The following is a 21,261-nucleotide window of genomic DNA, read 5'->3' as shown; positions in this document are numbered from 1 at the left end:
AATGTAGCAAATTGGGTAGTGTCAGTGCCCTATAAAATAAAATTGAACTTCAAATCTGGGCCCCGTCTTACGATCGATCTGACTATCGCAACTATGGATGGCCAACAACCTCAACATGTATTATGCATGCTTGTTCAAAATATTTTCAAGCTATGATGTATATTCATGCATTAATTGTCTTCTTAAAAATGTACTGTGCTTCTCTTTGTTTACAAAGGACATTGTGAAAATTTCCTGTAGAAAAATTTATGACACTGATGGATTTCCATAGTTACGATAGATTGGATCAATTGTAACTCTTTGTAAGACGGGGCCCTGTTCTCTAGCCAGGGACTTTTCATCCTCAAAAAAATAAAATAAAGTCTTGAATTCCAATAGGCTTTGTACAGGGACGACAAGATTTCAGGGGGAATTGATTAATTTAGACACAAAAACAAGATTCACTGTAAGGAATCAATATTATTGTCACATTGGTGTAAAGGCCTGGTCCCGCTGCACTTACGGATGCAGAGAGGATGTAAAACGGAAAAGAATCTTGCCATCTGTTGGAAAACGTTATGTATACACTGTGTACTCTTTGCATACGTATTTCATACGCTCTATATCCATTTAGCATCCGTCCACTGTGATTTCATTGTTTGCCCATTTTGTCCATTGTCTGGAGAGGATGAAAACGGATGGAGCCACCCCGAAATTTTGCTTGTCCGCTCTATCCGTTATGACTACGTCTTGTGTCCGTTGGCCAGTGGGACCAGGCCTTAAGAATGTTTTTAGCACAACATTTGGTGGGACTACATCAAGCAATAAAGCTCGGGCTAAAACTGTTTGTTTTAGATACAACAAATTTGTACATTGTACTAAAGGGTATACAAACCACTTGAATGAGCTTACATAGTCTTAAAGCAGAGAGGTACACAAGGCTATGGACATTCATAAAATACACAGTACATGGTTAAATAATATCTTGAGAAGACATTGTAGTGTAAAATTCACTAACAAGATACAAATAATTGCACACAAAGATACATTACACAAAGCATAAATGAAAGTATATCAGAGGATAAACACAGCTAAATACATGTATGCCTAAATCGGCCCTATTTGGTCAAATAATCGGCAAGGCACAAGGAATTCTACAAACACGAACATGCAAAGCACATGCTATTTATAGGTGTATTCAGACCACCTCGATCACCAGAAAAATCATTCTTAAAATATTTTTTTAATCGATAACTTATGCAAATTAGTGTATGAAATTTGCCATAAAAGTGGTGTTTTGTGCATGTTTTTTCCCTCTAACTTACTTTATATAGATAATAGATGCTACATTTTGGTGAAATATCTTTTTTTTTTTTACATATCTAACAAATACCTACAAAAAATAGCCAAAATAAAATTAATTTCCTATGTATTTTATTGTTTATTCAATTCTTATGTATTTCCTTGTTTTTCAAAATTAATTTCGTTTTTGTTTATTGACATGAACTTTGTGGGGAGAACCTTTTGCTTTCATAAATACCATAAAAATAAATCTATTTAAACCAAAAAAAAAGTAAAAATAACCATACATATGATTTTGGGGTTGAAAACACAATTAGCATTGACTTTATGCACGGAATCACATTTTTGAGCAAGTTTGAGTCTGACATGCACTTACAAAATGTTGCGTAATTTCGGAACCACGTATCCGAGCATTGCAAAATTAGTTTCAAAAGATGCGCAGCCTTGAAGGTAAAAATTCACCAAACGACGCAGTCATTTCAATTTGCATTGACTTTATGCATGCAGCATGGAATCACCTTTTTGACCACATTTGAGTCTGACATTCACATATGAAATGTTGCAGAATTTCGGAACCGCGTCACAAACTTAAGTCTCAAAAATTCTCACTGTGCCTGGTCTGAATCAACACAACCATTTGTGAACATGATTTTCAAAAGTTTGATTGCATAGTTTATCAACTTGTCCCATACAATAGGATTGCTAGAAAATGTGACAAACTTTGAAATACATGAAAATATTCTTTGTTCCTCTTTTTCAAATTTCCCTGAATAATTCAGTGCATTATCAGCAAGCAAATGTGCATAGATTGGTAAGAACATCTTGTAATACAAGTTTAATAAAGCAAACATGTGAAAATTGCAAGATCATTAGACTTGAAAAGTTAACTTTAATCTAATGCAAGAACTTCCCAGAAGCTCCCTCTTTCTCTCATTTCATTTAAAAATAGTGAGCAGTTTATGATAAAAGAAGTTCTGATGGGTGTTTCATAAAGCTGTTCTTAAAATAAGTTGAGAGCGACTTTAAGAACGACTGGTGAATCATTCTTACATGTACGTGCTAAATGATACAAACTTAACATTTAATGGTGAATATCATTTACCACAAGAAAGGATCACCAGTCGTTCTTAAAGTCACTCTTAACTTACGAACAGCTTTATGAAACAGCCACCTGGTCCTCCTGATGATAACTTTATAAATACATCTATCTCTGATTTATACATATTGGCAAGAATAAAAATCATCTTATTCATAATCTCTTTTTTTCCTTTACTTTTGATATTTTGTTCCATTTTACATTTTACAGAGATATCTGTAAACATCATAAGATACATGTAGACTTGAAACATGGATAATAGTTACAATTGCTTTCTCCTATCCTATATGGTCTCCAAGTGTACAAGGGCAAATGGCTCTTAAGTCAACTTGTTTTGTTTGTCCATACTCTTCTCTCCATTACCACAGGGGTGCATAAAGGGTTGCCAAGTCAGAGAGACCCCTGAAAATTGACTGATTTTTGAGTGAGAAACTGCAGATTTTTTAACATCTCCCCATTACATACATTGATTTATTTCAATGGATTGTGTGTTAATGAGAAAAATCTCCCTTCTTCCTCAGTAAATTCTCCCTGAAAGGTGAAAGTTAAAGTTGGCAGTTCTGCGCACATTCAAGGAAACTTGTGGTAACCATCTATAAGGAGTTATGAACCTACAGCAATTGTTTATCAGAGAATCTTCCTCCAGCCCATTCTCTTCATTTGGACAGGGGTATAGGATGAAGTACACTATCTCTGCTACAGTTGAAGGCCCACCAGAAAGTGCCGTCCACAACCATGTCAAGAAGCAAACCTAGGTTGTTGATGAAAGAGCTTTTGATGGCTAGGTTCCCAAACTGTTGCGACCATTCAGATTTACCCATTCCGCTCTTCTTTAATTCTTATACTCAATGGTCAAACACAACAAAGTACACAAGAACTACTAGTACTGATACACAAATTAGTAGGTTTAAAAGCTGCAGGTATCAATGCGACTCTGAGACTCGTGATGCTATCCTCGTGTGGCCTCACAATTCATTGTTAACCTGTTGACTAATGAATTTTGAAGTGCCCATAGGCCTCACACAACGACCACCCTGTTCCAGTAGGCAATGGGTTTCGTTTTTCTGTGCTCATATCTGAAGAGTTGTTATATACATGTAGCATGACTGCCCATACAAGCCGTTGGAATTGTTCACAACCCTAATCATGCAGTAGTTGTTACAAGGAACAACTTATTCAAGTACATGTCGCTTACAAAACTAGCATCCATCAGTGGATAGTGGCTTTTTTACATCAGCTTTCCCTAGCCTGCAGGGTTTGTCTATGGTGGCATAGAAGGATTAGATGAGCAAAACACGAAGAGTTGAAATTCCAGTGAAGACTCAACAAATGGTGGCTCAGGCTTTCATTAAGGTGCCCTAAGGATCTATCAAATGCAGAAGTTCACATCAGCTTTCCGTTTCCCCCATGGCTTTGTCTACATGCATGTTGGATAAAATGATTATGGTGGAAGAGACATTGAGCAGTGCTTCTCCTGAAGATGAAACAATCGGTGTCTCAAACATTTCAGACTTACTGAAGATGAAACATTTGGTGCCTCAGACATCTCAGACTTCTCCTTAAGATGAAAGAATCAGTGTCTCAGACATTTCAGACTTCTCCTGAAGATGAAAGAATCAGTGTCTCAGACATTTCAGACTTCTCCTTAAGATGAAAGAATCAGTGTCTCAGACTTCTCCTTAAGATGAAAGAATCAGTGTCTCAGACATTTCAGACTTCTCCTGAAGATGAAACATATCAGTGTCTCAAACATTTCAGACTTCTCCTGAAGATGCAACAAATGGTGTCTCAGACATTTCAGACTTCTCCTGAAGATGAAAGTGTCAGTGTCTCAAACATTTCAGAATTCTCCTTAAGATGAAAGAATCAGTGTCTCAAACATTTCAGACTTCTCCTGAAGATGAAGTTCCGGTGCCTCAGACATTTTAGACTTCTCCTGAAGATGAAACAATGGGTGTCTCAGACATTTCAGACTTCTCCTGAAGATGAAAGAATCAGTGTCTCAGACATTTCAGACTTCTCCTTAAGATGAAACAATCAGTGTCTCAGACATTTCAGACTTCTCCTTAACATGAAAGAATCAGTGTCTCAAACATGTCAGACTTCTCCTGAAGATGCAACAAACGGTGTCTCATACATCTCAGACTTCTTCTGAGTGTCTCAGAAATCTGTTACGGTCCCCTCATCACTTATCCATGGTCATGTCAAGAGGATTGTCAACAACCGAGTCATGCATGAGAATAAAGAGGGGCAGATAGGTGAGAAAGTCTAGCATGTCCATAGGACCCTTAGGACCTAGGATGTCCTCACACTCTTGCTGATGTTCCAGACTAACTCCACCTGCTCTCAGTTCGATCAACAACCGGTCCATCTTGAAATGTCTTGTCTTCTCATCTAGGCACCAATTAAACAGCTCCTGGAAAAGCAAGGAAATATTTTTAATAGAAAAGCAAGAAACATTTTAAATAGAAAATTTACTGAACTTAAAAAGAACCTCATAATGAAGAGATGTGTGGCCTGTTTCATAAAAGGATTTGGCATGTGGCTATTATGTAAAATCTTCAGTTTAATTTGACTGCCTGCTAAGCAATGATACCATGTTAGTTAACATAATGACAAATCCACCATAATCATATGAAGTTCTTGAGGGAAACAGACCACTGATGTAATATCACTCCTAATGAGAAAAAGATGCTAATTTCATTTCCGTTTCTTCAGATTCTATTTTTAAAGCTCTAACCAATCCTTCACACTCTATGCAATCTTTTTTAAAATTACAATTTGTTTTGTCTTTCTACTTTACATTATCATGATTGATGCACGATTCCAGCTATAACAAAGTATTTTAGAAGGTCTTAAGAACTTTGATACGCATAAGTCCTGATGTATTTTCCATTATTGTGTACAAAAATGTCAACAGGAATCTAATGCAGTATAAAAGTACACTACAACACTAACTTGGTAAGAACCCTCTTTTACTTGTTTGATGCTGTAATTTGTATCCAAATAAGTTCATCAAGAAGCTAGCGAGAGTTTTAGAGCATACCAATCAGCGTAAGATGTTGGTTCTTAAACTCTAATGCACAGAGATGCAAGAGACTTCTCACCTTTGCACGAAATATTTTCCAGTCCAACGTCTGAAGATCCATCTTTTCAATCACATTTTTGACGAACTTGCTGTAAAAAAAATGTTATTGAAATAGAGTATGTTTACCAAGTGGTTATTTGTATTCTTACACTTGTTCCCCAAATCATTCCTTTCCCATTATGAAAAAATAACTGTGGGTTTGAAATTAATGAAAAAAAAATTAGATTGATTTGTACACTAACATATACATTCTCTAGGTTGCAAGTTATAACAATCCCACACGAAAACGACGTAACCAAAGATCTCCAGGAGGGAAGATGGCAGAAGAAAGAAGTGAAAGAGGGGAAGGCAGCAAAAGGAAGAAAATAAAATGAATGAAAAAATAAAGGATGGGAGGAAGAAAGGGAGGGAGGGAGGAAGGAAAAAAGGAATGGAGGAACAAAGGAAGAAAGGATGGAACAAAGGAACGAAGGAAGGAAGGAATGACAGAAAAAACAGAGGAAGAAAGGAAGGAAGGAAGGAAGGGAGGGAGGGAGGAAGGAAGGAAGGAAGGAAGGAAGGAAGGAAGGAAGGAAGGAAAGAAAGAAAGAAGCAAGGGAGGGAGGAAGGAACGAATGAAGAAAAGAAGCGTGGAAGGAAGAAAAAAAAAGCAGGAAAGAAGAAGAGGGAAGACAGAAGAAAATACATGTGTAAGTGGTGAAGGTACTTAGAAAAAAAAGTGACCCAATATAAACAGATGATGAACTAGACTTTTCATCAGCTGCCCTAGAGGATTTTTTTATTTTTTCAGGATCTTGTTCTAAAAGAAGCTTCTCCATTTGATACGTGAATTCATATTGGGAAGATTGAAACTTTTTCAATTTAAATTTTAATTCAAACTGATCAATTCAGTCAATAGGTAAATCTACTTACTCGATTGACGATATCTTTTGATATAGGGCAGCCATAAGGGAGAACAGCTTGAAATCTGTCCCATGTGACATATTGTAATCTGCTAAATCAAGAACCTGTAAAAAGCAAAAAAAGTCATGAAACATTAAAAAATAATTTGCAATGACGCATCCTCGAAACAGCATGTCTATCAATTTACTGAATAATAAATCTACTGCTTCTGCTCATCATCTCTACTCGCCGACTCAAGCCAGCACCTCCTCATCCATCCTACTACTCGAGCTGTTTCAACTCATCAATCTCTTCTGGTTTACAGTCCTTTTCAGGACTACATTCAAGAAAGATTACTCTACTCTCAAATTTCCACTTTCTTGCCTATCCATTTCTTTTTCTTCTTCTATAATACTCCACATGGTGTACCGTAAACCTCATCAGCGATTACTAAATAAAGTTGTTTCCTTACAAGGAGATGAATTTTATTTATTAAAATTGAAAACTAAAAGTAAACATACAAGAAAATTGACAAAAATATAAAACAAAATCCGCACAAAGAAGCCTATTTGGCTTTACCCAAATCAAACTAAAGGGAGGGTCTATTTCACACTGCCTCCCTGCACAAAAACTTGTTACTATTTTTACTAACTGCACAAATGCCCTTTGTCACAACACACCGGTAAATGCCATTAGCTGAGTTGTTTAGTCTTGTGCATCATTTTGTTATTGCAGACTTAGGCTAACAAATTTATTTATTTATTTTTTTTTTCTTTCTTTATTTTTGGGGAAGCATGTTTCAACATAATGATAAAAGAATACTGCTAATTCCACATAAAACATAGCTTGAATCAATTTTTTTTATTTATAATTAATTGAAAACTAATTCTGAAACACATCCAGTCATGAAAACACATTGAAGAAAAAATAATTTAACAATGAGTAATAAAATAATAAAAATTCATATTAGACAATATTTGTGAGCTCAACAAAGATGTTTGAAATGACCTCGCACCCCTAACACCACGCCATGGAATGATTTCCTTCAGCAAGAAATTAACCCACATTTTGCTGCACTCAACCCAGGTGAGGTAAATGGGTACCGGCAGGAAGTAATTCCTAAAAAAGCTGTGAGCACCAGAATCGTTAGACCAGCTTAGCTGGGATAATATAGGAGCGCCTTGAGCACTTAACAAGGTGGATACATGCTCTATATAAATCCTTTATTATTTATTCATTTATTTAAATGCTTTTTAGTTACAAACCAAAATACCACAGAAACATGAGCCTTAAAAGGTGCAACCTTACCCGTAAGATATAAGCCTCTTCTTTCTCTGACAAATTGGAAGAACCAGTAATGCCTTTCAACGCCATCAGCGTCTCAAAGGGATTTAAGAATCCATCTTCATCTTCATCAACCTAAAACAAAAACAAAATATACTTTAAATCACCACACTGAAAAATAAGAGCAAATTGAATTAAATTCAAATGATTTTCATCCATAAGGATATTTGTATAGGGATATTACATCACATTAAAAACATGCATACCAGGATATTATCTAAAATGCATGAATAAAAACCAGGCTCATTCGAAAATATACTGCTAAAAGCATATAAGACAATATAAACAGTAAATCTGTCACATAATCAAAATTAGTTTATTCATATTTTTCACTTGCATTTTATTTAAATTTGGGGGAATTTGATCTGCTTCAAGTGAAGAAACGAAGAGGATTATATTGTGTTCACTCACACCTTATACACACATGAATATGCAGGGAAAAGTTTTGCAGCTATTCAATTGTAAACATAAAACATGATAACTATTCAAAGAACTAAATCGGACAAGGACTTTGATATCATTCCACATAGCTGAAATTCTTTTGCTAGGTAGGAGAGATATGGTAAACTTTGACTCATATGAGGGATAGAGCTCATCACTGGGGAGGGGGGGGGTGTGGGGGCTTCCAATGTATTTTTCTAGACTTAAATAGAGCGATTTAGTAAAATTTGTTATGAATATTTGTATAAATTAGCAATAAAAAAAGATCAGACTCTGAAGTTTCTACAAGGTAAAAGAAAGCTGGAATCCTATTGACTTTGAAGAGTATACTGCACAACATTTGTGAATATTTGTAAACATTTGCAATAAAATAAAATAGGCTTTGACATTTCTACAAGGTATTAAGGAAGCTAGAATTCCTATTCAGAATGACAGCAGAATCCATAAGGTACAAGAAACTTACTGTATCAATTTCTTAAATATAAAAAAAAACTCACTGTATCAAATGCCATCCTGTACATTCTGATCTTCTCCTCTTTTAATATACAGAACTGGGCCAGCCAGCCATCTAAAAAAAAATAAGACAAGGTAAAAAAACATAAATTTAGATTTCAGTATATTGTATGAAAGTGAAGAGTGGTCATAAACTAAGTGTAGTGGCCAGTCATGGTTTTGTGATGAGGGTGATTTATCAAATAACAGCGATCACATCACTATGTCATAAAAATGAATGAAACAAGTCAATTTGCTTGGACATATATATATATATACATGTATGTACTATATACCCACTTTTAATACCTTTGAAGCAGTGGAAAGATTAGAACCGGTCTAATCATAATCATATTGAACAATTTGTGAAATCTATGTCTGAAAATGGGTTGTACATGTATGTATAGAGACTTACACTCTTTGAAGTTCAAGTCCTCAGGGATGGGCTTAGTCTTGACCACAAACTTCTTATTCTTCAGACTCTCGAAGGCCTCCATCGCCTTCATCCTCCGCACCTCGGCCAGACGCTGTCTCTCCATCTCGGCCAGGAATGCTGGGTCCTTCGCAGCCGGTGGAAGGGGCTTCCTGGTGGGCTCCGGTGAGGGTGTAGGGGGTACTGGCGTGGGCGTGGCGGGGGCGGGTGTGGGAGAAGCAGGTGGTGGTGGTTCGGGTGTTGGTTCTGGTGTAGGCACTATGGGAATGAATCAATAGACAATGACACAATGACCTTACTGAAATTAAAAGACTTGGGTGTTAATTTCTAGTACGATAAGTAATTTTATACTTCACTTCATCAGTGCCACCAGATCGTTGAACATACATATACTGTATGATTTGATACCATAACATAAACATAATTTGAAAATTGAAATTTTAAGAAATACACGTAAGGTTTTAACAATGTTTCGAAAATGGGAACAAATTGTTCAATATCACACTCTCAAGAAAAATGAAAAAGTTGTGGTTATGGAATGAACCTCATAATAAACAAAAATGTATGTATAAAGAAGCAATCTTTTATATCATGGCAGCATTAGGGCAGAAGCATATGAAATTATAAACAAAACAATCTAGAAAAGCTGACAATTATACTAAGTTAAATTAGATCTTGATCAACAAAATCAATTTTTTATTGCTCAAAGGCTATTAAAAAATATGTGTACACATGTACATTGCAAATGCGTTTTAAGGTTGTACATTTTGTAAGAATACGTGAACAAGATTTTTTATGTTGAATGACGTGACCAAAACAGAAAAGCTTTGTATCAATTATACAAGATATAAATGGTACACAATTAGTATTGTATGATAGATGACGGTGATTTGTCTGTGCGTCATATAGTCTAATACTACATGGGATAAACTCACTTGGTCTATAATCAATTTGGCATAATTGCTACAATTTACTTGGTCTATTAGCCAGGGCTGGTAATCGATTTTATACTTAAGCCAGAATTTTAAGTATTCTAATCAGTATTTTGCTTTTAAATACTTGACCATCTTTGGTATTCAATTGCATTTTGGGCTAAGCATTTTGCTTAAATCTAAGTCAGCCGCCTACAAAACTTAAGCCTGGCTTGCGATTAGTTTACAAACGTGATACATTGCATGTTATTTGGCTCAAACTTTATGACGTCACGATGGTTATTAGTAATTTTTTGCTTAATGTTCACTTTATAAAGTAAATACTTAGACGTGACCTGAATACGAGGTTAAGCATTCTGCTTAGCCAGGTAAACTGCCAAGTAAAATGTTTACAAAATCAACACTTCCAATTGAATACTGGCCCACGTAGTCGAATTTTCATGTAGTCTAATACCAAGGTGGTTTCATTCCACTTTGTTGACTATTTTGCACTTTGTCAAATGAAAATTGATTTCATGAACAGTTCATATAACCATTAGGACTAAACAGTGTTGGACCAAGTGAAATTTAGACGAAATGGGTAAAGCCTTACATGTAACTGGAAACTAATAAAAAAATCCAATGCTATCAATGTCTCAAACGGATTTACAAATCAACACAAAAAAAATGGATTCATAAATAGTTCATATAACCATCAGGACTAACATGGTGTTAGACCAAGTCGATCTTGGACCCATTGGCCCGTATTCTGAAGTCAGGTTTAATCTAAACTCTGGTTTTAAGTTGTGGTTTAAGTATGGAAAGCCAATTGTGACATAAATCACTAACAAGAGAAATATAATATTTCAGCTCATTTGACTCTTAAATCATTCATAATTATCTAGGAAGTATAAATAGATGATTGTCTTCACCATTGAAGAATCAGGAAATAGCACAGTAAACATAAGAAACATAAAAAAAAATTGACACTTTTGGCTTCCCATAATTCTAGCACAGACTTCAGAATACGGTCCAATGTGTAAAGCCTGAAAGTAACTGCAATGGACTAAGCAGCAATTACACTAAATGGTTAGTAGAAAATATAGGATTAGAGCAAGAGAAACGAGACCAAACAGAAAGAAGAAAAAGCAGGTATAGACCAATGGGAAATGTGCAGTGTAGATTTCTTGACACACAAACACACACACAATAATGGTCACAACTGCAAGTTGATCTCATTTTGTCTTCAAACTCTTAAGCAACATGTAGCTTCGCAACAGTATTCACTGTGTACCGACTTCTATAACATTTTTGTTCATTAGCAAACAAAGCTGCAACATGACATTTGCTCCTTCGGGCTTAATTTGGTTTAAGATGCAGGGTTAGGGTTAGGATTGCGATAGGGTTTTATGTTTTATGTATGTCAACTGGCCACATGTGGCCACAACGGTGACGCATAACATCGAAAATACATTTTAACAAACCAATCATAATTCTTTCTTTTTTTAATGTGGAAGTTTGTGGAAATTTGTAAAATAATGATTTAGGACTTCACAGATACTGAGATTTTATCAAATTTTGAAGCTGTAATCATAAAATATTTTGTACAATTTCATGACAAATAAGCTTTTTGATACTAGTATATATTTCAACATGTGTTTAGATCCATATTTTGAGATCAAATAAAATAGGAAATATTGCAAATTGTCTATTTTCAACAAAAATCACTTTTTCTGTTGCTGTAACTCAATTGGCTGAAACTTCTTGATAATAGCTACCAATTATGAACATAAAATGATAATTTTTCCCCAGATTTTGAGAAACATATACATGTACATGGTCTTACTGAATATCCAAATCCTTATAGTAAGAGGCTGTGTTATACAGTAATAAATCAATTTCTTCAATCTTTGCACAAATGGTGTTAAGCTGTAAAACTCCATTCAAGCAAATTAAAGACTTGTTAATAGCGTGCTAAAACCAAGTATACTGCAAAGCAACATACTTCTGTGTGCAGAAAATGCAACAGCAAGCAAAAAAAAAATAATAATAATAAGTTTAAAAAACAAGCAGCTGATTTCAAAATCTAGCATTAATTTCAATTTACATTTTGGAACCGTAAATGGAGTTATTGGAGGAAGAGGTGTTGGATCTCGATAGATCACAGGCGGTAACGTTGGCGGCTCTGATACAGTGAAAAAAACACGAAAAAGTGGGTGATGCAAAAAGAAAAGAAAACATGGTACGGAATGGAAACATGAATGAAATTTGAAAAATTATAATGTTACATGTATAAAATTAGATGGTGACAATGGAATTTAAATGAGCTACATGTATAATGAGAGAACTTGAAACCATATATTTTCCTTCTGATAAAAGATAATAAATTCAAAGTTTGCAATTTCAGAGGCAAATTTATCATAAACAGAAATGAGGGTGACTCTGCCTTAGTGAAGTCTCTTGCAACCACAGAAATCTGTTAAAATAGGCAAAATTTGGCTAAAGTTTTGCATATTTTGATATGATAAAATGTTTTGAGTGAGGTGATTATTAGAATATGTAGAGTCTACTGTAGATGAATTGAGAAATGTGATTAGACGCTTGTTCAAAAGGTGTTGAAAATTTTGAGAATTATTCACAGAACAGGTGGAAATTAAAAGCTACTCAAGATCTGGGGCCCGTCTTACAAAGAGTTGCGATTGATCCGATCAATCACACCTACGGATGGCCAGCAACGTCAACATCTAAAATGCATGAATGTTCAAAATGTTTTCTAGATATGACGTAAATTACATAATTTCATTGTTTTCTTTACAATTTGGTGTGTTTGCCTTTGTTTACAAAGGACATTTTGGAAATTTATGCAGAAAAAATTATGACACTGATGGATTTCCATAGAGTTACGATTGATTGGATCAATCGTAACTCTTAGTAAGATGGGGCCCTGATCAGACATCTAATATTAATAATGAATCATCTTTAATGATATATATAGGCTGGTGCACTCCTCAAATTCATTTCTAGAAAATAACTTAAGTTCTCGCAATACAGAGCGAGCCACTAAAATCATGTAGACAATTTGTTCTCATAGAATGCATCCTCTATGTGTACAGGTAAAAAAAGCATGGTAAAATATGGAGAATCTAAAGAAGGAAGGGATAGTTTGGCAGCACCAAATATAAAATTCTTAAAAAATATAAATATTTGGTCCAGAGCTGCCCTTGCACCCTACTATTATATTGTTTTTGGTTAGTATTAGGTCACTGTGTAATTTTGCATTGTTTATTATTTAATGCCATTATTTTTGTAACTGTTTATTATATGTTATATATTGTTCTTTGTATACCAACAGCCGGAATATGACTTTTATGCCAATGTAATTTCTTTTTATTTTGAGCATGACAATAAATTTTGAATATCTGAATATCTGAGATAGATTCATGCACCCAACTTTATAGGAAAACTGAATTTCCTTTTTCAGAAGTAGTGAAGAAATGGCAACATAATTCTTCTTTTCATTAATGCTAATGAGGTGTAGTCCCACTAATTACACTTTTCTATTCAGAGGAAATCACTGCTGTACCGTGCATGCCATAAACCAAGTGAGTGGTATTTAAACATTTTCAAATAGTGCTCCAAAAACGTGAAAAACACCCCGAATTCGACGCCATAAAAAAATGGGTCAAACCATTCACCATTTTTACATTATCCATCACCATCCTACTAATAAAAATGTATAAATAAAGGAAGTAACCAGGTTCTAAGATATTTCTATCACAACCCAAAAGAATACACTACAAAAATGTTCATTACCTTTCAGTTTAGGCAGTGGGATTTCAAAAGCTACTGTGGGGACATTGTATAACAAAACAATGAAAATCAAAACATGAAGATTGGAATAAAATGGGGAATTTATTTATTTTATTATTAATTATTATTTTTATTTATTTATATATATATATATATTTTTTTTTTTTTTTTGGGGGGGGGAATACTCAATTAAATCAAGTGTTTCAAGCATATGGATACAAATAAGTATGTTTTGAACAGCTTGAAGTCTGCCACTATTTTGGTGAGAAAAAACAAAACTTATAAGTAATTGGTCTTCTGAATAATCATACTTGCTATCAAATTTACAAAAAATATTAGAGCGGAATATCTACAACTGAAATTATTCATAGTTTTAGTTAGCCATTTTTAATCTGTTTAATCACAATTGAAAGAATTTGTGCTAACATAATCAGGCGGATTTCTAGATATGGCATATATACTGCTAGAGTATTGTTCAATGAATTCACTACAAATCTATACTGAAATTATTCATAGTTTTAGTTAGCCATTTTTAATCTGTTTAATCACAATTGAAAGAATTTGTGCTAACATAATCAGGCGGATTTCTAGATATGGCATATATACTGCTAGAGTATTGTTCAATGAATTCACTACAAATCTATATGTATAAAAACAAGTGATGCAACTGAACTATTAATTCTGATTTCAACTATGATATTGAGCTTGATGAAACAATAATGGAATGAATTACATAAAGAATGTTGGAGTAAATACAATGTAAAGAATGTAAAAAATGAACACCTGGCAGGGTTATATAAACCTCAAAACACTTGGTTGCCTAGTAGGTGGTTGGCTACAGCCGGGATATTAATGACATTTGGGCCTATATTCACAACAGAGGTTTATTAACCAGGAAAGGATAGCAAACCATGAATTATTCAGATTTCATACAAAATTGTGCTGAATCAAGCGCAATTAGGTACATGAAATCTGCATCCTCCATGGTTTTGGACCCCCCTCCCCCCTCGTGGGTACGTCATAAAGCCGTTTGTAAGTTACAAACGATTTTACAAAGAATTAGCCGGTGATCCTTTCTTGCGGTAAGTGATGCACACCTGATTTGCAATGGCGTTGATTTCATTCCCAAGAAAGGGTCAGCAGTTGTTTGTAAAGTCACTCATATCTTACAAACAGCTTTATGAAACACCCACCTGGTTTGAACTGTTTATTATCAATTGGTCTAATGTCAATTCGTTCAATTACCAACTCGTGTGTTATCATTTGGTCTACCATCAGCTCGTCTAACAAGCATTTGGTCTACTTGGAGTAATTGGGCGAAAATGACTGAAAAGAATATGGGTAGTAGACCAACTGGTTATGAGACGAAATGGTCATAGACGAACTGACTAGACAGAATGATTACTGGACGAAAATGGTTTTTAGACGAAATGTTGATGGATGGAATGGCATTAGACTAAGGGAAGGTAGACGAGTGGGCGAGTTGGCAAGACAAATTGGCAATTGACCGTTTAAACCCCTTGTGTGAATTCGGGCCTTGGAGTCTTGCACTCTACAGAGTAGATATGAGCGCTTTATACATGTACATGACTATTTTTATTACTCTTAAAAAGTGAATTAACAAACACAGAGCTTCAAAACTTACCGACGGTCACTTTCGGTGGTGTAGGTGGGGGAGGGGTGGGCTCTTTCGGGGGAGGTGGAGTAGGGGTCGGGGGTTGAGGTGTCGGTTCCTTGGGCGTTGGTGGTTTGGGGGTAGGGGGTTGGGGAGTGGGGGTCTTTGGTGGTGGAGGAGGGGGCGGAGGGGCTGGCTTGGTCTTCTTGATGACTGGTTTACGCTTTGGTTTCGGCTTCGGAGGGGAAGGTGGGGGAGTTGGCTCTTTGGGGGGTGGGGTCGGCGACTTCGGTGGAGGAGGAGTTGGGGGTGGTGGTGTCGGAGTTGGTTCTGTAAAGAAGGGAAAGTTACGAAAAGATCTTGTTAACATACTTCAAAAGTTATGTACCCTTTAATAGTACTGTTATTGAAATAACATACATGTAATTACCTTATAACATGCAAGCATAATAGTGACACTTTAAAGTAATAAATCAATGAGAATCAATATTTGTGTCTAAAACTATTGAATACAGGTTCAAACATCATCATATACATGTGTACATTACAAAGGAAAAATACCTCTCTTATTGATTAATCATTACCTGTTTATTCCTATCTAAAATACTTTTGAATATGCTGTCAATTTCCCTATCAAGGCCAAGGAGTGTCTTGTGTGAAAAACAGGTCAACAGTTGATTCAAGAAGATATTGGTTCGAGATGATCAGATAATATTGTAAAGATTCTATGAACCTGGAACTTCTCGCGTAACTGTGTTTTCATCTACATGTATGTGGATTTTCTTAAGCGGACACGAAATTGTTGATGTGGATACAAATGGGTAATCCTTCAATTGACAGAGACTATGGACACCTATTGTAACCCTTCTTTGGTATCAAACATATAATGCGAAAAAAGGACAGCACTAAAGATGTGCGACTGATCACTTTGTATGAAGCCACAAGCGTGGATGAAAGCTGGCCGACATTGGTCCAAAGACGTAGATTGACAGTGCAAAGGTCTCTTTTTCAATTGCAATTTTTGAAGGGCTCCATTTTTACAACATGCTACAGACACCATTGGCATAAAGGACCATATCAAAGCAAATAACCAATGCCTTTAAAATTGAAAAATAAATAAAAATTTGTTCACCTTTAGGAGGGGGCGGAGTGGGAACTTTGGGGGTTGGAATAGGATCAGGAGGGGGGCTGTGGACCTTGATCCTATCCAGTCCAAGAATCCTGGGTATCCACGGTCTCTCGATCTTCAGTGGCTTGTCAACGTTGAACTGGAGTCCGCTGATTACACCGACGTTAGCAAGTTCACCGGCGTTCGTCTCCACAGCTTCACCTATACATGGGGCGGGAAGGAAGGATTGTCGGTTTGGACATGATATAGAAATGGATTATGGATGTATTATCATCAGTGGGCTGATAAAACCTTGTATCTGAAAAATGATGAAAGCGAAGAAAAAAATGGCAGCCAATGCACTATAATCAGGGTCCCCCTTCCTTAGACAAGCTGTGGTGATTCAATTCCTGGCGCTAAAAAAAAGAGCTGGGACTTATTAGCCTGTATTCTGAACTCAGACTTAATCTAAATGCTGGTTTAAAGTTGTGGTTTAACTATGGTTAGCTAGATGAGACAGGCATCTCTAACAGGACAAGTTCAATTTATCAGCTTAATCCACACTCAAATCATTCACAACTGACTGGGGATAATTGCTGAAGTTTTCTTCATCATTAAAACATGAGGAAAGAGCCAAATAAAATAAAACATATAATTTAAATGCAATTTTCACATTTTTGGCTTCCCATAATTTTAACACAGCGTTAGGCCAAGGCCTAAGTTTATATATACCAGACGATGTGAAGATGAGGTGGTGAATGTCCGAGATTGACAATTTGCCAGTGCTGACAAGTTTCCTGAAACAGTGCCCAGAGCTCCACATTCAATTTGGTTGAGTCATAAAAGGTTTCATGTAGGTTAATAATCCAAGGTACACAAAAAAAAAAGAGGTTAACAAAAATAACCTTGAGGACCTACCATATACTTCCGGTTGAAGGACCTCGATATAATCAATGGCAAAGAGAAGAGGGACAAGATTGGCCGAATCAAAGGCGTCGGGAATCACAACATTACCGTCCTCGTCTTCCTCAAATTGGCCATCCCCGCCGGCCATACTGAAGACTTCATCCCAGGCCACCGTGGTAGGGGTGTGCGGCTGGCTAGAAAGCCGTAGAAGATCCAGTGGAGTTTTAACTGGAGGAATCATGTGAAAGAGTAGATTTAAATGATTTCAATTTTGCATGCATAAGCAAAGAAATGCAAAAAAAAATCAAGTGATACTGATACCTTTGAATGAATTAACAGTAAAAATAGTGGCACAAATCAATAACAGTTAATGCCGTACCTATGATTACATTCTTGTGGATCTGTAGAGAGGCCTTTCTTTTCCTCTACTCTTATTTATCTTGAGCACATACATAGAGACTTGATATTATCATTGTTATGTTTCCGTGAGGTGTGAACCTTGAAACATGTTCCGTTTAATAAAATGTTTTGTTCTTTTCCTTGTTTTCATCATTGTTATGTATTTATAAAAGCAAAGTTATTATTACTGTCAGTGGCATAATGAGCCAAAAACTTTGAGATCGATAGCCAGACATGGCATATGGGGTAAAATTTCTATTTACAAAAACTGCAAGCAAGCAAAGGAAGCAAGATATCTCTTTTAACCTTTTACAACAAAAGTCAATCACAAACATGACAAAACTTATTTTTTTAAAGATCAAAACATATCTTACTCCCTATTCCTAAAATTGGAAATTATTTCACCCTTTTGCTTTCATTTCTTTCCTTTTTTCACCCTATTTCATTGGTTCTGTAAAATTTGGGGAGTTCATGGTGTCCCTGCAAGGCCCCCATCTCTATGACAATGATAGTTATATCACATACATGTACTCATTACTGCTTCTTAAATAAATACAAATACATTCAAGTTTCAACTTAATTAAGGTTTCTCAAAATCTTATGAAAAGAGCATGGAAATATGTATGATTGTGGGCAAAGCAATAGGTAAGCACAATAAATAATGCATGTACATGTACATGCAACAACAAGTTCACATTCAATGTTTGGCAATGAAAATGACATGATCAGATGTTTTCATATTGAGATATGTGATCAAACCTACAATATAAAGTGATAAATAAATGCTAGCTTTTATAGAATTAATGATATATTGTGACCTTTAATTTGTATCATAAACATTGATACAATCAGCAAGAGTTGCATGGATGTGATACATGGCTTTCTGATGCTATGGATATTAACAAAACATTCATAAATTGCTGAAGCCAGAATAAATAGAGAGCATTACAAACATACATACTTTGAACTAGATAGCGGATACAAATCATTTCAGGGGCCAGTTTCATTAAGAGTTACAACTGTTACAACTTTGCCATTATGGCAACTACCATGGTAACATTGATTTTGATTGGCTGCTGAGCCCTGTTGCCATGGTAGTTATCATAATGGCAAAGTTACAAAAGTTGTAACTCTTTTGAAACGGGCACCAGGAAATTCCCAGGGAAGGGAGAATGAATCCCTATATATAGAACAAGTCGGTTTGAATAAAAACAGAAAAATCAAACGATAAGATCAATTAAAGTTTGAGTATTTTTTTATAAACAATAACAAAGCTATGAGCAATTGATTTTCAAACCACTTATGCTATGGAGATCGTCCCATTAGCAATGCAACCAGGATTTATGACGTTAAAGAGGTACAACTCTCCCATTTTTACACTGAAAATATACCCTAAAACATATATTTTTCCTCATTCTAATGTTAGTATAAACTCTTTGTCCATTTATATTTTATGAAACCTTTACTATATGTCATCCCATATTCAAGGATAGCAATAGACTTGATGAAAGTGACAATTTAGTAGGTAACATAAGTGGGGAAAGTAAATGGGGAGTTGTAAAAGTATGACCATCTTGGTCACATTGCCAATGGGAGGATATCCACATCACTGGTGATATCAACATTCAAAATATTCATAACTTTCTTATCTGTTCTAATTTTCGTAAACTGTCGATTTGTGCCTTTGATTTTTTTCACACAAGCTACCTTGTTTCTAGAATTTCATTCTCCTTTAAAGGACAAGTCCACCCCAACAAAACATTGATTTGAATAAAAAGAGAAAAATCCAACAAGCATAACACTGAAAATTTCATCAAAATCGGATGTAAAATAAGAAAGTTATGACATTTCAGATTTTCGCTCAATTTCACAAAAATTATATGCACATTCTGGTTGGTATGCAAATGAGCAGACTGATGATGTCATCAACTCACTATTTCTTTTGTATTTTATTATATGAAATATTCCAATTTTCTCCTTATTGTCAAGTGAAACAGTGATTAATTCCTCCCTGAACATGTGGAATTAGCATTCTTTAATACTATATGATTCATTCAAGTCGGTCCCTATGGTAAAATCTGTAAAAAATTAAATATTGTATAATTCAAACAATAAAAAACAAAAGAAATAGTGAGTGATGGACATCATCGAGTGACTCATTTGCATGTTACAGAGTTGTGCATATCACTGTTTTGTGAAAAATAAGCAAAACTTTAAAATGCCATAACTTTCTTATTTTACATCCAATTTTGATAAAATTTTCAGTGTTATGCTAGTTTGATATGTCTCTATTTATTCAAATCAATATTTTACTGGAGTGGACTTGACCTTTAATGGGATTGCCTACATGCATAATCACAGGGAGCTACAAGGTAAGAGAGACCACGAGAGCATAATGTACTATGTACCAAGGCGATAATGTGAAGGCTATTAAAATCAACCCTGACAATAACCTTCAATAACAAAGCATCCATTCCCTTACTTATCACAGATGCACGAATGGATCGTTATTTGGCTTACCCCTTGCTAAGATATACCCCATGGGGTGTAACTATAGTATAATAATCATAATAATAATCACCTAACAACCTTATGTCCTATTCAATATGATTTTGAATGACAGATATTCTATTTCAATTCCCATCCCCCATTTTTATAAAAGTGACTTGAGCCTGTAATGTACATGCAAATGAATATATTTTTTTTTTAATCATTCACGCCCCTCCCTGTTTCTCTCAAGGTGATTTGACCATTTAATGTAAATGAAATATTTAAAAATAAAGAAATCAGGGGCCGTTCATAATTATTGACACTACCATGGTAACAGGGTTCAATAGCCAATCAAAATCAAGGATTACATGGTAGTTACAACTGCAAAATTTCAATAATTGTATGTATGCATGAAATGTATAAGTAGTCCATACATTTACTGGAATTTACAGATGGAGAACAATATTGACTAATAACAAAAACCCTGTGGGGATGTAGATGGTTCCATACAACTTGCTCCTCCCAGAAATCCAAACATTAACCCGAACATAAACCTAAACTGCCTTCACTGAAATTCAACAGAATCTTTAATCCTCACATCATTCTGAACTAAAAACACTATATCACAACCGTAACATTCATTTTATATCCTGAGGAGAAATTAAAGAAATTTCAATTTTGGCAAGAGTACCGGTATGTCAAGTTACCAAGAATATTTAGAGGGTTCTTTTTTTAGCGAGGGTGTGGAGAGGATTCTCAAGACAATTGCTAAAATGTAGCCTCTGGTGGTTTTCTTTGAAGTTGTGCCAACATGCAAGAAAAACACCACAGGTAACTACCAACAAGTACCAGTGAGTCGTCATGAAGCCATTGAATCCTGTTTGCTCAACAAACAGTTCCCAATGTGTCTGAGCAGCCTTACAGAAGTGATAAGTACCCTGAGGATGAATCGAAGCCTAAGAAGG

General features: G+C 35.3%; 1 protein-coding gene across 8 annotated transcripts in view; it reads right to left on the bottom strand.

The window, feature by feature from the left end:
* Window positions 1-967: 967 nt before the first annotated feature.
* The window catches only part of LOC129282844 (titin-like), a 40,512-nt gene continuing 20,218 nt past the window's right edge, over window positions 968-21,261 (bottom strand). For 5 of the 8 annotated variants that reach the window (XM_064115088.1, XM_064115089.1, XM_064115090.1 and 2 more), the window contains 9 exons: window positions 17,420-17,635; window positions 16,526-16,723; window positions 15,424-15,723; window positions 9,040-9,315; window positions 8,630-8,700; window positions 7,656-7,766; window positions 6,378-6,472; window positions 5,485-5,554; window positions 968-4,793 (listed from right to left, as the gene is read on the bottom strand). In XM_064115088.1, the coding sequence (XP_063971158.1) occupies window positions 4,563-4,793; window positions 5,485-5,554; window positions 6,378-6,472; window positions 7,656-7,766; window positions 8,630-8,700; window positions 9,040-9,315; window positions 15,424-15,723; window positions 16,526-16,723; window positions 17,420-17,635 (1,568 nt within the window). In that variant the 3' untranslated portion in view covers window positions 968-4,562. Of the gene's footprint in view, window positions 4,794-5,484; window positions 5,555-6,377; window positions 6,473-7,655; window positions 7,767-8,629; window positions 8,701-9,039; window positions 9,316-12,075; window positions 12,154-13,781; window positions 13,815-15,423; window positions 15,724-16,525; window positions 16,724-17,419; window positions 17,636-21,261 lie in introns of all 8 variants that reach the window. The other 3 variants (XM_064115085.1, XM_064115087.1, XM_064115086.1) reach the window with 2 other exon arrangements.

This window comes from Lytechinus pictus, unplaced genomic scaffold, assembly GCF_037042905.1.
Source record: "Lytechinus pictus isolate F3 Inbred unplaced genomic scaffold, Lp3.0 scaffold_20, whole genome shotgun sequence".
Classification (NCBI taxonomy): domain Eukaryota; kingdom Metazoa; phylum Echinodermata; class Echinoidea; order Temnopleuroida; family Toxopneustidae; genus Lytechinus; species Lytechinus pictus.
The sequence above is the reverse complement of the archived record's forward strand: the minus strand, read 5'-3'. Positions and strand labels throughout refer to the sequence as shown.